The sequence below is a fragment of the Carassius carassius genome, chromosome 29 (assembly GCF_963082965.1).
Source record: "Carassius carassius chromosome 29, fCarCar2.1, whole genome shotgun sequence".
NCBI lineage: Eukaryota > Metazoa > Chordata > Actinopteri > Cypriniformes > Cyprinidae > Carassius > Carassius carassius.
The window spans coordinates 28,844,967-28,858,589 of record NC_081783.1 but is presented as its reverse complement, the minus strand read 5'-3'; the positions used below and the strand labels follow the sequence as shown (position 1 = coordinate 28,858,589).

Genomic DNA, 13,623 nt, shown 5'->3' with positions numbered 1-13,623 from the left:
CTTTGCAATTCTGAGAGAAATTGCAAATTTGTGAGAGAGAAAAGGCTGTGATTAGCTTTATTTTGTTTATTATTTTCTTTATTTTTATTGTTCTGTGGCAGATACAGGCTTCCATACTTTTGCATCATAATTGACATCAAACTTGGACCAACATGTCCCAATTGGCATATTTGGTAATCCATCAGTGAATATACATTTACATTTTTGTATTTTCTGTGCAAAAAGACTTCCCAACGCAAACCAAACTGAATGATTGAGTTTAAGAAACTTTTCATGGTTGTCAGTATCGCAGTTGGGAGTGAAAGTGGCCCGTATCAGCCATAGAAAGACTCACGTAGAGAGTTGTACAGAACTTCTGTGATTTTCACCCGCCCACATGCACTGGCAGTTTGCTTTTCATGTTCAGCAGCTGCGCAGCTCAATTACTCACTGGGTAATCCAATTGACTGTTTCCTCTCTCCCCCCATGTTCTCTAGACATGTCGCAATTCACAGCAGATGGTGCTAAAAACTAACATCATCAGCTCCATTCTGTGTGGGACTGCGAAATGATGCCGCCGGTCGATCCTTTTTGCTTTTTATTTTTTTCCTCTTTTTCCTCTCAATGTCTCAAATTAGAGCCTTTAGCAAATAATTCCCTCTCATGATGCCAAATTGTCTAAATAATTGCTCATGGTGTGAAAGAGAAACACGCTTTTTCCTGACATCAGTGGGGAAGCTTTTAATTATTAATTTTGGCTTTCTTTTTTTTTTTAAGTCACTTTGCAGGAAGTTGTGCGTTGCTCATTACAATCAGCAGAAATGTGTGGGGCTCCTGTGCACGGCTAGCACCGCCTCTGATGCACCACAGAGATTGATTGATTGACTCATCTCAGACTAAATATGCATTCAGCATGATTGCATGATTTATGCATAAGCACCCTGAAAAATATTAGAATAACTTAATAATTTGTATAAATTTGCCTTGTTTTGCATGTTTAATACATCTTTTGGCATGCTTGACACTTAATGTATCCTAGTGTTTTATATGTTTAAAGTAAACCCCAGACCCCGAAACTCAAAGGGATAGTTCACCCAAAAAAATGTATTTGATGTTTATCTGCTTACCCCCAGGGTATCCAAGATGTAGGTGACTGTTTCTTCAGTAGAAAACAAACAAAGATGTTTAACTCGAACCATTGCAGTCTGTCAGTCATATAATAGAAGTGAATGGTAATAACGGATTTGAGAGTCAACAAAACAACATCATCTTGCTTTACGGTGGATCGCAGACTTATCTGTGCACTACCTATCTCTCAAATGGACCATTGACAGTCTATCTGCAATCTCAATTAGAAATGGTCCATTTGAGAGACAGTTCGGACATTGCGGTGAATCAGAAGAAAAGAAACGAGATAAATGTTGTGTCTTTACCCATCGGTGTATCATCCCGAGCCACAGGGTTTAATTTGGTTTTGTTTATTTGACTCTCAATACCTTGATTCCCATTCACTTCCATTATGTGTCTGACAGACTGCAATGGTTTGAGTTAAAAATCTTTGTGTTTTACTGAAAAAAACAAAGTCTCCTACTATTAGGCTTGGGTATCGAGAATCGAGTATCGATTGGAACCGGGACTAGCTTTGCGATTTTCCCGGAATCGTTCAAAAGTTTACATTTCGATTCCTAGTCCGCCGACCAGAAGAAGAAGAAACCGCTGAACATCAACAAAGAAGCGTACACCAGAAGTGTTGGCATAATCGAGCGAGTTTAAGTGTGGTTTCACTTTCTTAAACAGAACGAAATCTTGGCAAAATGCAACATTTGCATTAAGATTGTTTCGTGCATAGGAGGGTGCACGTCGAACATGATAATGCACCTCCTAGTTCATGCAGTAGAAATAAATATGTGCCCCGTCTTCCGTCCTCCGCTGCCTCTTTTTCTCCTATTAATGCGTTCAAGCTTCCTCTACATCACAGCAGGAGATGATAAAGTTATCTGTCCAGAACGCTCACGCATCCTGCCTGAGAAGGCAGATATGATAATTTTCCTAAACAAGAACTGTTTCTGATTTTATACTGTACCTGCTGCTAATCTATACTGGGTTTTACAATTTGTTTCTTATCGTAAGACCCTATGATTTCCGCGATGCAGAAAATGCGGACGGAATCGCGGAATCCAGTCATAAAAATGGAATTTACTGTTTAACGCGGAATGTCAGATAATTTGCCAAATTTTGAATGAATTAATCAGAAGTTGGTCATTGCACTTACATCAAATAGCGATATGGACTAGTATCTGTAAATATTAAGCCGGAACAGTCTATTTTAACATGAATCCTGCATGTTCTGCATGTCTGTGTTAATGAATGGCGCAGAAGCGCGTCGTCATTCATCACACACACGGAAGCGCGCGTGACGCTCGTGGTGATTTCAGTCTGTCGTCTCTCTAAATAAGTAAAAAAAAAAAAAAAAGTTAAAAGTAAAAAGTTCATATAATTAAAATTGATGAAAAAGGTTAGACTATTTCCTTCAGAAAGACCGTTGGTTAGCTAGATCATTTAAAATATCCTAAACTTTTTTTTGACCCTGCCTCTTAAAAGAATCGGAATCGAGAATCGTTAGGAACTGGAATCGAAACAAGGAATCGAAATCAGAATCGGAATCGTTCAAATTCAAACGATACCCAACCCTACCTACTATCTTGAATGCCCTGGGGTAAGCAGATAAACGTAACATTTTCATTTTTGGCTGAACTATCCCTTTAAATTGTCCTGCATCATTTGTGCTATGGACATGAATGGTTCCTCAAGTCAAGTTGCTTGCTGAAGAGAGGTGATCAGACTTCTCACCTAACCGAGGAATCAGAATATCATAGTCTTGTAGGGTTTGTGAATCGAAAATTTGCTAATTATTCCAATTTCAGATGCTGTGATTTACATGGCCAGGGACCTCTGATGTATTCTTCAGACAATGGCTCTTAGCTCTCATTGGGCAATATTTTGTGTCCTACATGATATACTGTTAAGATCAGTTCTTCTTCATCTTTGACTATAGATGATGTGTTTGTGGCTTTCCCGTGGTCTGAGTTGATGTCAAAAGCAGTAGTCGTATGTGCTCTAGCTAGATAATGCAAATAAATTTTAAGTGTAGATGATTTCTTTTGGGAGAATATGTGTCACTACATTTCCCCCCCACATAAACACACTTCTAGAAATGCTGGGGAAGCTAATTTTCTTTCTCCTACTAACTATGACTCTAAACAACTCATGCATTTCATTAATTTTGTCTCAAAATGAGAGGTGGAAATGTTGTGAGTGTGACATGTGACAGCGAGCTCCCAAGGCGGTGTTTTGGCAATCTGAGCTGATTCGAGTCTTGAAAATAAGCCAAACCAATCTCATCTTCCTTTGATGTCCAGTTTTGTTGTTGGCATACTCTGGACACAGTATTTTTTGCACAGGTTTAGAGAGGTGCCATCTCTTCCTGTCTGTTGCATCTGTTTATGAGAATGCACTGCTAGCTTGTTGTTATCCTTGCACACCTAGATTTAAGAGTTCAGACAAAGTTTACAGCATGTTCTGATCACCCATTTAGGGAGTTTTCAATTTTAATTGTTTCAAAACCGGGCTAATTTTTTTCCCATAATAATTGGTCAGATATTGTCTTAATGAGGTGCTTTTGGTCAGATTAAAAACTTACTCCGTAACGGTTCAGGTCTGGTTAGGAAACAATACGACCCAACGTGGCTGACTGACCAAGCTGTATCAGAATTCATAACGAGAAGTGTGTTGTGTAAAAAGCAGCAGTGGCTGAGCACATTAGTATCAGTTGAAAACCAAAGAGCGCCTTGAAATGCCATTAATCTTCTCTGAAATGCGGTCCCGCCTTGCAGGGAAGCTAGTGCACAAAGCTAACTTGTTAATTCATCTTGATGGATGGCACTGTGAGCGTAATCCTGGAACATAAACCGGTGCTCTCTGATCAATGAGAGGACAGTTTACTTATGTGACTTGCATAAATACATTTTGCAACTGTTTAAACAGCAGTTTCTAAACAACACGAATGATCTGCAGGTCTGAAAATTTACTTAGACAGGAAGAGGCTGACGGCATGTAAAAAAGTTAACCTTGGTTAAGCTCTTTCGGTGTTTGGGTGAATAAGTGAAAACAGAATAAATTGTACCGAACGATGATGTGACGTGATCAAATATCAACCAGTGCAGAGTGAGAGGCGCACACTCTTTATATTGCAAAATGTCAGCACAGCACCGTGAAAGCATTTAAAGCTGTCAGCGAAAGACACAAGAACCATTACAAGCACTCACAGCAAGAGACTGTTCAGCACTGCATCACGTCTTCGATGAGAAGAGGAAGGGGCGATTGTTGCTGGTTACTGTATGATGATTGAAATCCTGAAAAGGCCTTAAACAGTTAGTAAATGTGATGCGATCTGGGAAAACCCGTTGGATGTCGCCCCGGGACATTTTCAGGAAATTCTGAAAATTGGTTGTATGTAAAAACAAATTCAAAATTAGGGTTTCATGAAACTCTTATTCTAACTTATTGTAATACGTTATATAAAACTATGCCCTCACACACAGACAATAGTCTGCCGGAGGAATCGAAGGGAACACTAGAGAGCGGTGGGATCCGATACCAGCCTGGGTGTCCTAGGGTCGGTGGCGCCGCTCCTCCCAGGATTAGCCATACTGGTCTGCCAACCTCCCTGGCGTCTCCTTCCATCTGGCTTGCGGGTCTCTTTGGTGGATGATGATGTAATAGTAAAGCCGGGGTTGATGTTGGAGGCACCAGGTTGATCATCGAAGTCGGAGGAGAGATGGCATCTTCTGGATCTTTCGCTTGCTCCAGCTTCTTTGCCAAATTCGCCTCTTAAAACAGGCAATGGCCTCTCTCTTGTGGTGCCATGGCATCCCTGATAGATTCCTCCACCTTTTCAAATTTAAAATCCAAAACACACTTCACAGTTAAGATTACTTTCAACAGAGTCTTTAAAATCTTTATCCAATTTTAAACCAATGTTTTTAAGAGCAACCATGTCAGCATTAAAACACAGCGTTAAAATCTTTAAACGTTTCCCGTATGGGCCACCATATGTAACGATCAGCCTTATTGGGAGATGTTAACATTTGTTAAAAAGTGGTCAGATCATACTTCATGAGAGCTTTGAGTGTTTATAAGACGAGACGTGCAACAATGTTAAAAGTGAAAATCAAATATGTATTTACAATATTCACAAGAGACTTAAAACAACAGAATAAAACTAGAATAACTTAGGCTGTAAAATCTTGGGAAAAGTCTTTGTTCCATACCATTAAAACAGTCCTTAAGAAATCCAGTGTGTCGTTAGTCCCAAAGTGTCCACCGGTGTATATACAAAATTCCACTGTAGTGTTAATCCATAGTGCTAGAGAGGCAAGTCCACAAGGGTAACTCCACTATTCCAGTTTGCTGGTGATCACCACTTGGTCGTAATGAGAGCAACGACCATGTTTGTTTGACATTCTGCCTCCTTTATGATGTCCATTTCCTATTTCCTGTCATGTGATCAGTTCCTGTCATGCGCCCCCTTTTCTAACTACAAGGTACACTATTCGTGCTATCTAAACATACAAGGGGTGATCAAAAGTTCATCACTTGTTACGTTCAAGCTATGGACAAAAATGATCACATCACAAATAAACTGCAGAATGTTATGCTTTCTAATACACTCATGCATTGCATGTATTCTGACAACGCTGTACGAGCTCGCAACGAATCTACTTGTTAACCAGGTTTCAAAGTCCAAAGAGCAAGGAAAATCTGCGCTGAACTACTGTTACTTATCAGTTCGGCAGTCACATTTTTTTTTTATTTTTTGCAATGCAACAGATTTGTAATGAGACTCATTTATAAATCTGCTGTTGTCAACATAAAGAAGCATTGAGGCCTTCCTGGGCTTTTCAGCCAAAAATAAAAGTTGAGAAAAAGCAAGAACTCCATCAACATTCATAAACATTAGTATTGTAATTGTACCGTTGTTCTGTAAAATAAAATAAAGTAAGAAAAGAATAATGATGATAATTACAACAGCTCTAGTAATCCATTTATTATTAACATTCACACACAGAGTTAAAATTGGGATCTGTAATATTTTCTAATGTTTTAAAAGAACCGTATTTGGCTTTCGGCCCAGTGTTTAATTCCTATTTATTTCCTGCTCTATTTGACTCTGACATATTTTGCACTCTCCAGTCTGAAACTCCCACAATATTGTTGTTCATTAGGTGTCTTTAACATTGTCTGGTAGTAAAGCAGCTGTCCGGGAACATTTGTGGAGTTGACCCAGTGGTCAGGCCGTACCTCCCTCCCCTCCACCAGCTTCCTCTGGAATCTCTCCCCAGTGTCTCGCTCCCAGTAAATTGCTTTACTGTGCATCCCATCGATTCTGATGGAGTGCCCGTGATGAATGGCTTTAATAAAGCGAGGTGCAGTTCCCCAAATAAATGAGCGACCTGAGGATTTATTAAGAGCATCTGCATTTGGCTGGGACAGAAGCGTGGACCAGAGGGAGAGACTTTTAATGATGAATGCTTCTCTTTCTGCTTCCTCCACAAAGTGTCACGACACTCTTGTACAGTTTGGTGGCTTCTTGGCGTCTAACCTCAGCACAGAAGACTACATCAAAAGGGTGCCGTCAATCGATGTCCTCTGCAACCAGTTCCACACGCCACACGATGCTGCTTTCTTCCTCTCTCGGCCCATGTATGCCCATCAGATTCTGGTGAGTGTTCACAACCAACTCTCTTTCACACCCTATTGCAGCAGTTCATATGTACCAACATAAAGAGTTGACAACCACACAAATGTTCGGCACCAGAATTTGGTCCAGTTTTGCTAATGCAAAAAAAAAGAAAAAAGAAAAATACAAATTCGTATGAATTTTACTGACTTTTAAATTAAATGTTCCCTCCTGGTGGAATGACCTCCCCAACTCAATCCGGACAGCTGAGTCCTTCTTCAAGAATCGGCTGAAAACACATCTCTTCCATCTATATTTGACCCTCTAATTTTAACACTATTCTAATTCTATTCTTTAAAAAAATCTTAACTACCTTTCTAATCTTTTTGTATTCTATTTTCTTTTCATTAATTATGCAATTGTATGTGTGTGTGTGTGTGTGTGTGTGTGTAAAGACCTCTGACACTAGCTTGCTCTTTTCTTTTTTTTTTATTCCATCTGTTTTCTTTATATTATATTATTTAAAATCCCATGCTAGGTGTACTGTGTTAACCTAACTGAGACTTGTTATAGCACTTATATATCATTGCTCTTTTTGTTGTTTTTGATTGCTTCCACTGTCCTCATCTGTAAGTCGCTTTGGATAAAAGCGTCTGCTAAATGAATAAATGTAATGTAATGTAAATGTAAATGCAGAGTCACTCTGATAATAGGTGGCCATATAGAAAACCAGTAATACCCCAGTTACATCTTTTTCATTTCCGACACCCAAAAAGAAAGGCAAACAGTATTTATTTTCTTTTTAGATTTTTTATTTTATTTGATACAGATGCATTCACAGCTGTTCATTCAAATTAAAGACCAAGTATGCAGGCCTAATGTCGCCTAGTGGAATTCTTTTTAAACAACCTTTGCAAACGCGCATTACATTTAGGCTTACACCTTTAAGATCGCTTTTATTTTTGCAATGTCTTACAATCTCAGTTGAAACCCAATCATTCCATTCAAATCTACAGACTTGCCAGTTTCACCCTTGTTTCACCCCATTGTCTGTCTCTGCATATTTTGTCAAGTCTTCACATTTGGGCTTGTACTTATGTAATGGAAATCTTCACACCAAGCATTTGTGTTAGTGGGAACAGGGCTTAACACTTGCGTTGCATCAAAAAAAAGTTTGATTTTGCATGACCTTAGATGATTTTTGACAGTGCATTTTGGGATTGTTTTATTTGCAAATGGACTGCAGTACTGACTTAAAACTATCCAAACTGAACAGATCTCAAAATCTTGATTAGTGCAAAAAATGCTCTAAGACAATAACATTTGAAACAAAAATAGTATTTAATAGTGGTTGAAATTGTGAAGCATCCAGTAATGCAATATTACCACATTGCTTTAATACAGTTCTTGCATTACAGTAAACTTTGATTTATTTGTTGTATCTGGCAGTATTATAACCTCTATATGATACTGCTTGCCTAATGAATATTTCATACAGAGCTCATTTTGTGTTCCCCTCAACACTAGACCCCTGCTTCCAGCTCTCCAGGGCGGTGTAAAGTTAACCCCATCTCTCTCTTCACCTCCGCCTCTAGTTCCACATGCGGGCCTCTGCGTCCGCTCTTCTTCAGCCTGTTTGTTGTGCTTGAGTGAGTTGTAAAGCTTGCCTGCTGTCTCTGTGTTCCCATCAGTCCAAGTACGACGAGTTGAAGAAGGCAGAGAAGGGCAACAGGCAGCAGCAGAAGGTCCATAAGTACATCGCAGCCTGCGAGCAGATCATGGCCCCAGTGCACGAGGCTGTTGTGTCTCTTCACTTGCCCAAAGTGTGGGATGACCTTCGACCTCAGTTCTACGCCACCTTCTGGTCCCTCACCATGTACGACCTGGCGGTGCCACACAACGCCTACGACCGCGAGGTCAACAAGCTGAAGATGCAGATCAAGGCCATCGATGAAAACACTGAGATGGTGAGAAACTTCAGTCTGTGTATATTGTTGGTCAAAATGAATCAAGCAGTCATATTTAGGGTCCAATTCACACTATTAACTAGTTTATTAGCATGTCTATTATTACAATTTTGGCTGTTTATTAGTACTTTATTCGGCATGACAATATTTTACATCCCTAATCCTACTCAATACCTGAACTTCACAAACTGCCTTACTATTAATAAGCAGCAAATTAGGAGTTTAGGGCGGAAGTCGTAGTTAATGCTTTGGTAATAGTGAGAAATAGACCTTAAAATAAAGTGCGACCAAATAATAGTTGAAACCGTTTCGACTTATCAAATACTTGAAGCCTGCTTGCGTTTGATTTTTAAACTGTGTTCAGTAGCGCATTTGACTAATATTAAAATCAGCCTCTGAAACGTTATAATTCTAGTGGCAGTCTATATTTGCTGTGAAGCTCAAGTTTGTCATAATTAACAGCCCATGAAAGCGTCTGCTCTCTGTGTAAAGTATTGCAGTCACATGACCCCATGCTCTGGCCACAGTACATTTAGTTGCACCTCATAATAATAGTTTTAAAGCCTCTCTTCATGGACGGTGCTGCCAGCCGCATATCAAAGGTTTTGTGAAATCTTTAGCTCCATATCCTAACCATGGGGAATTTTATCATGATTTATCGTTTCATCCCTAGCACATATCGAGCACATTTCCCATTCAGCACTGACCTCGATCTCGAAGCTCATCCGTAATATAAACTTGTTTCTCCATGAGGCTGTTGATTTTACAAATGTCACTGCTAAATACTCATGCAGGAATCATTGCAATGTCACACAGACTCTTCTGCGGTTGTTCATGAAATGCTCTTCTCTATTGCAGCCTCTGAATAAAAAGAAGAAAGAGAAGGAGCGCTGCACAGCGCTGCAGGACAAGCTGCAGGAAGAGGAGAAGAAGCAGCTGGAGCATGTGCAGAGAGTCCTGCACCGCCTCAAACTGGAGAAAGACAACTGGCTGCTCGCCAGTGAGTCCTCCGATCACTCTCTCACAGTCTCTCCGCTGCGTCTCTCTCACCCTCGTATTCCCTCTCTTCACAGAATCCACTAAGAACGAAACCATCACTAAGTTCCTGCAGCTCTGTATCTTCCCCCGCTGCGTCTTCTCAGCCATTGATGCCGTTTACTGCGCTCGCTTCGTGGAGCTGGTGCACCAGCAGAAGACGCCCAACTTCTGCACCCTGCTCTGCTACGACCGAGTGAGTCCACTGCAGGATGCCGAACCATTACAGACACGGTCAATAAATGAGCTCTCCCTTTAGAACCATCATCCCCGTTTTAGTCTCTTTGCTGGAGAGTGCTATGGCAGGGCTCTTAATGGCTTGCTAGCCTTGTGTTTATGTGCCATTGGCTACAGTCAGAGAGCTACACGCTTCTCTAGGGCTCTGTTTGTTAATGTGTTGCTCTCTTGTGCTTTAATCTGAATGTTTAATGGCAGCACTACTCGTCCTCTCTCCACGCTCATCTAGGTCTTCTCTGATATCATCTACACGGTGGCGAGCTGCACAGAGAACGAGTCGCGCCGCTACGGCCGCTTCCTGTGCTGCATGCTGGAGACGGTGACGCGGTGGCACAGCGACAGAGCCGTCTATGAGAAGGTACGCTGTAGACTGGTTCACTTCCTGTCAGTGCTGTCTCTAGCGTGTCCTAGTCCCCACTAAATTGGTATCTGTGAAAACGAGTTGGCAGCGCGTGCGTCCCTTCCCTGAAGGATCAGAGTGTTTAAATGTTCGTCAGGAGCAAACTGATCCTCAACGGTTTTTCTTTTTTTTATAATAGACTTTTATTACATAACCAGATAAAATCGTGTTCTGTCTGTATATTTTGGGGTTTTGGGTTAAACATGCTGGTGTGATCTGTTTTGTTGTCTGTTTCTGGGTCCCTCACTAGGAATGTGGCAATTATCCTGGGTTCCTGACTATTTTCCGAGCCAGTGGTTTCGACGGAGGGAACAAAGCCGATCAGCTGGACTATGAGAATTTCCGGCATGTTGCCCACAAGTGGCATTACAAGTTGACTAAAGTTAGTACTGTGCTCTTCAGACAATTAAAACATGTATCATGTTGTAGAGCTGATTGATTAAAAATTCTTACAAATCTTAAGATTTCCTGATAGTTAAACTGTGCATCAATTTTGGCTGCGATATTACCTCCCAAATGATCATTTAAGAGATTGAGAACTTACAAAGAAGTACTTTTCGAAAGAAATATTTAACTTAAACTTTGCATACTTAATATGTGTATTAATGTGTTTAAAGAAAAAAAAAAGATTAAGAAATGTAATTAATACTCTTAACAACTGTGAATAGGTGGTGGCAAGTCACTGTCTCAGTGAGAGAGAGATTCAGTCATTCATTCAAATGTCTGCTTCATTCAAGTAAACAGCAGTGGATTTGCCTGCAGTTCTTTGAATGAGTCACTGAATCATTGGATAACCAAGGATCCGCTCAGTAATGAAACAATGCTGTGTTGCTTGCAGATGCACTACAGACAAACTGTTCTCTTTTGCGAAATTGAGCAAATAATTGATAATTATTGTGTCTAAATTGCAATTGTTCAGTTAATAAGGTCACATTCCCAATCGTGCAGATATTCTAATAGGCTTCATCACACAGTCAGTCGTTGTCCTGCATCATGTTCATCTGCGTACAGTGGGGTCTGTTACATTGACATCACTTCCTCCAAATCAGAGTAACTAAGCAGCCAATGGTGCTAAACAGGCAAAGTTGTTTAATGCATTTACAAATTGGAACTAAATCTGAATTCAAAATGTTAAGGCGTGCTTTTGACCAATTTCTTTATTTTTGCATCATTTTTTAAATGATAATGTTTAAGCGTTCTAGCCATGGCTTAGCGGTTTGTTTTGTGCCTTGATTTTTAGAGTCATATGCGAAATACATGTGCGCTACTACACAAAATCTGTGAGCCTCATTTAATCTGATTTGTTACAATATTCCTGGCATTTTTGACTACTTATATAAGGCTTTGTGGTTGTGGTATAATCACACACCGAAGAATCTCCTCTTCTCCCCTCAGGCGTCAGTTCACTGTCTGGAGACGGGCGAGTACACCCACATCCGCAACATCCTGATCGTGCTCACCAAGATCCTGCCCTGGTACCCCAAGGTGCTGAACCTGGGCCAGGCTCTGGAGTGCCGCGTTCACAAGATCTGCCAGGAGGAGAAAGAGAAGAGGCCCGATCTCTATGCATTAGCCATGGGGTAACTGAGCCGAGAGCCGGCTGGCCTCAGCATTTCAAGTGCTTTCACCACACGGGTTCAAAGGGTCACTTTCAGGAGACTGGCTGGTGGTAGTGTAGTGCTTGCTTTCTCTTCAGATGTAGGGAATGCTCACTGGCTACATTTCTGAAGGTGTGTTGTTATATCTGCTGGCGTTATGAGGATTAACTATATGCCAAAATGTTAGGAAATTGTACCAACAACTCGTCTCTGAATCACTGTTTGGTTCAAACCTTGGCCAATTGTTTTACTCAACAGCAAATAAAAGTAGCAATTTTATTAGGTCATCCCCAAATTTGTGACGGTTGATCAGTTGGTTTGCCAAACTATTTCCTTGTAACACATCTAAGTTAGATCAAACACAGGAGTGACGCTGCATCCTTGCAAGGCTTTTATGTAAAGAACTGAAATACACTTTAATTATTTCTTGCAGCCACGCTACTCATAAGGAGTTTGGTCACCTACAGTCCAGTCATTTGTTTAACTCTGTTTTCAGGCAAGACCTTGAGGAAGTTGCAGGTGAATTCTTGAATCTTGGCACAAAAGAGAAAATATATCACACACATACACACATTTTTGGCACATCATAGAGCTAGGTCTACATGAAGAATCACGAGTTCTGCTTCTATGAATTCATTAATTGTCTGCAATATTTGCCCGGTGGATATTTATCCTGAAAGCATTTTAATTTAAGCCTCCACAAGCTTTTATGTGTGCGGTTGCCAGATGTCAAGAGTTTAAATCCCCCAATCAGAGCTTTTCTCTTAAATCGATACAATTTCTGCCGAGTGCTTCACTTAAGCTTCCCATTCCCATTCCTCTCTTACACAACAGAAGAAGCACTGCTGAGCTGAAACACCTGGATTTAGCCGTTTCTATTGGGATATTCTGCTCACGTGAAAGTGTAATTCTTTCACAAGGTTGTTTACACTGTTTGCGCCGACTAAATCCGCAATTAAATCATGCAAGTTGACGTTCTCTTGATTTGTGCTTCTGTGAAAGTGCAGTAAATCTCGAGAAATGTAAAAAAAAAAAGAGAAAAGAAATAATCATAATGAACAGTCCAACCATTGTCATGCAGCCCTGTCATACATGTATACAGAGCATTTTCTGCAGAAATTTGGTTAATGGCTTCATATATTTACTCGGCCTTAAAGTGCTTTTCCTGAATGTACCACTAGGGGTGCTGCGACCAAATAAATCCACTCTGCCTTACAATGTGCATGTGCAAGTAGGCTTAAAACATTACTGAATAATTGCAGAAATAAATCATTAATGAGGGAAGGCCCCCTCCGCCAACCTTCAGCTGTTGCTTAACCATCAGTTGGCAGAGGTTAGCCACATTAAGGCAGATTTATTCGTTGCTCTTTTCTGCCGTTTTTTCCTCATGTGCTCCGCAGTGGGATCGATGAAATTTGCCGGACTGGTGCTGTTGAAGACGGTCAGGAGTGGCTGGTCATCTCAGGCGCATGTGAAGGGTTGTGTGAGTTTGTTGTGAGCTTGTTTGAGGAGGAAACTTGAAGACATAATTCAGTGCAGTCATTCCATCCAAGATCGCAAGAGTAGGTTTGGCCTCTTAAAGAGCCTCTTCTTTGCTGCTTAATGAACACATTCCATTCAGCTACTGGTCTTTGCCGGCTGGAAGGCTTTTGGTTTGTCCTGATAAGG

The 13,623-nt window shown here is 40.6% G+C and overlaps 1 protein-coding gene across 4 annotated transcripts in view; it reads left to right on the top strand.

Annotated features, from left to right (window-relative positions):
* The window catches only part of LOC132110004 (THO complex subunit 2-like), a 71,390-nt gene that overhangs the window by 41,267 nt on the left and 16,500 nt on the right, over window positions 1–13,623 (top strand). For all 4 annotated transcript variants that reach the window (XM_059516533.1, XM_059516532.1, XM_059516531.1 and 1 more), the window contains exons 22-28: window positions 6,596–6,760; window positions 8,410–8,685; window positions 9,544–9,685; window positions 9,759–9,916; window positions 10,187–10,315; window positions 10,608–10,739; window positions 11,753–11,937. In XM_059516533.1, the coding sequence (XP_059372516.1) occupies window positions 6,596–6,760; window positions 8,410–8,685; window positions 9,544–9,685; window positions 9,759–9,916; window positions 10,187–10,315; window positions 10,608–10,739; window positions 11,753–11,937 (1,187 nt within the window). The remainder of the gene's footprint in view (window positions 1–6,595; window positions 6,761–8,409; window positions 8,686–9,543; window positions 9,686–9,758; window positions 9,917–10,186; window positions 10,316–10,607; window positions 10,740–11,752; window positions 11,938–13,623) is intronic.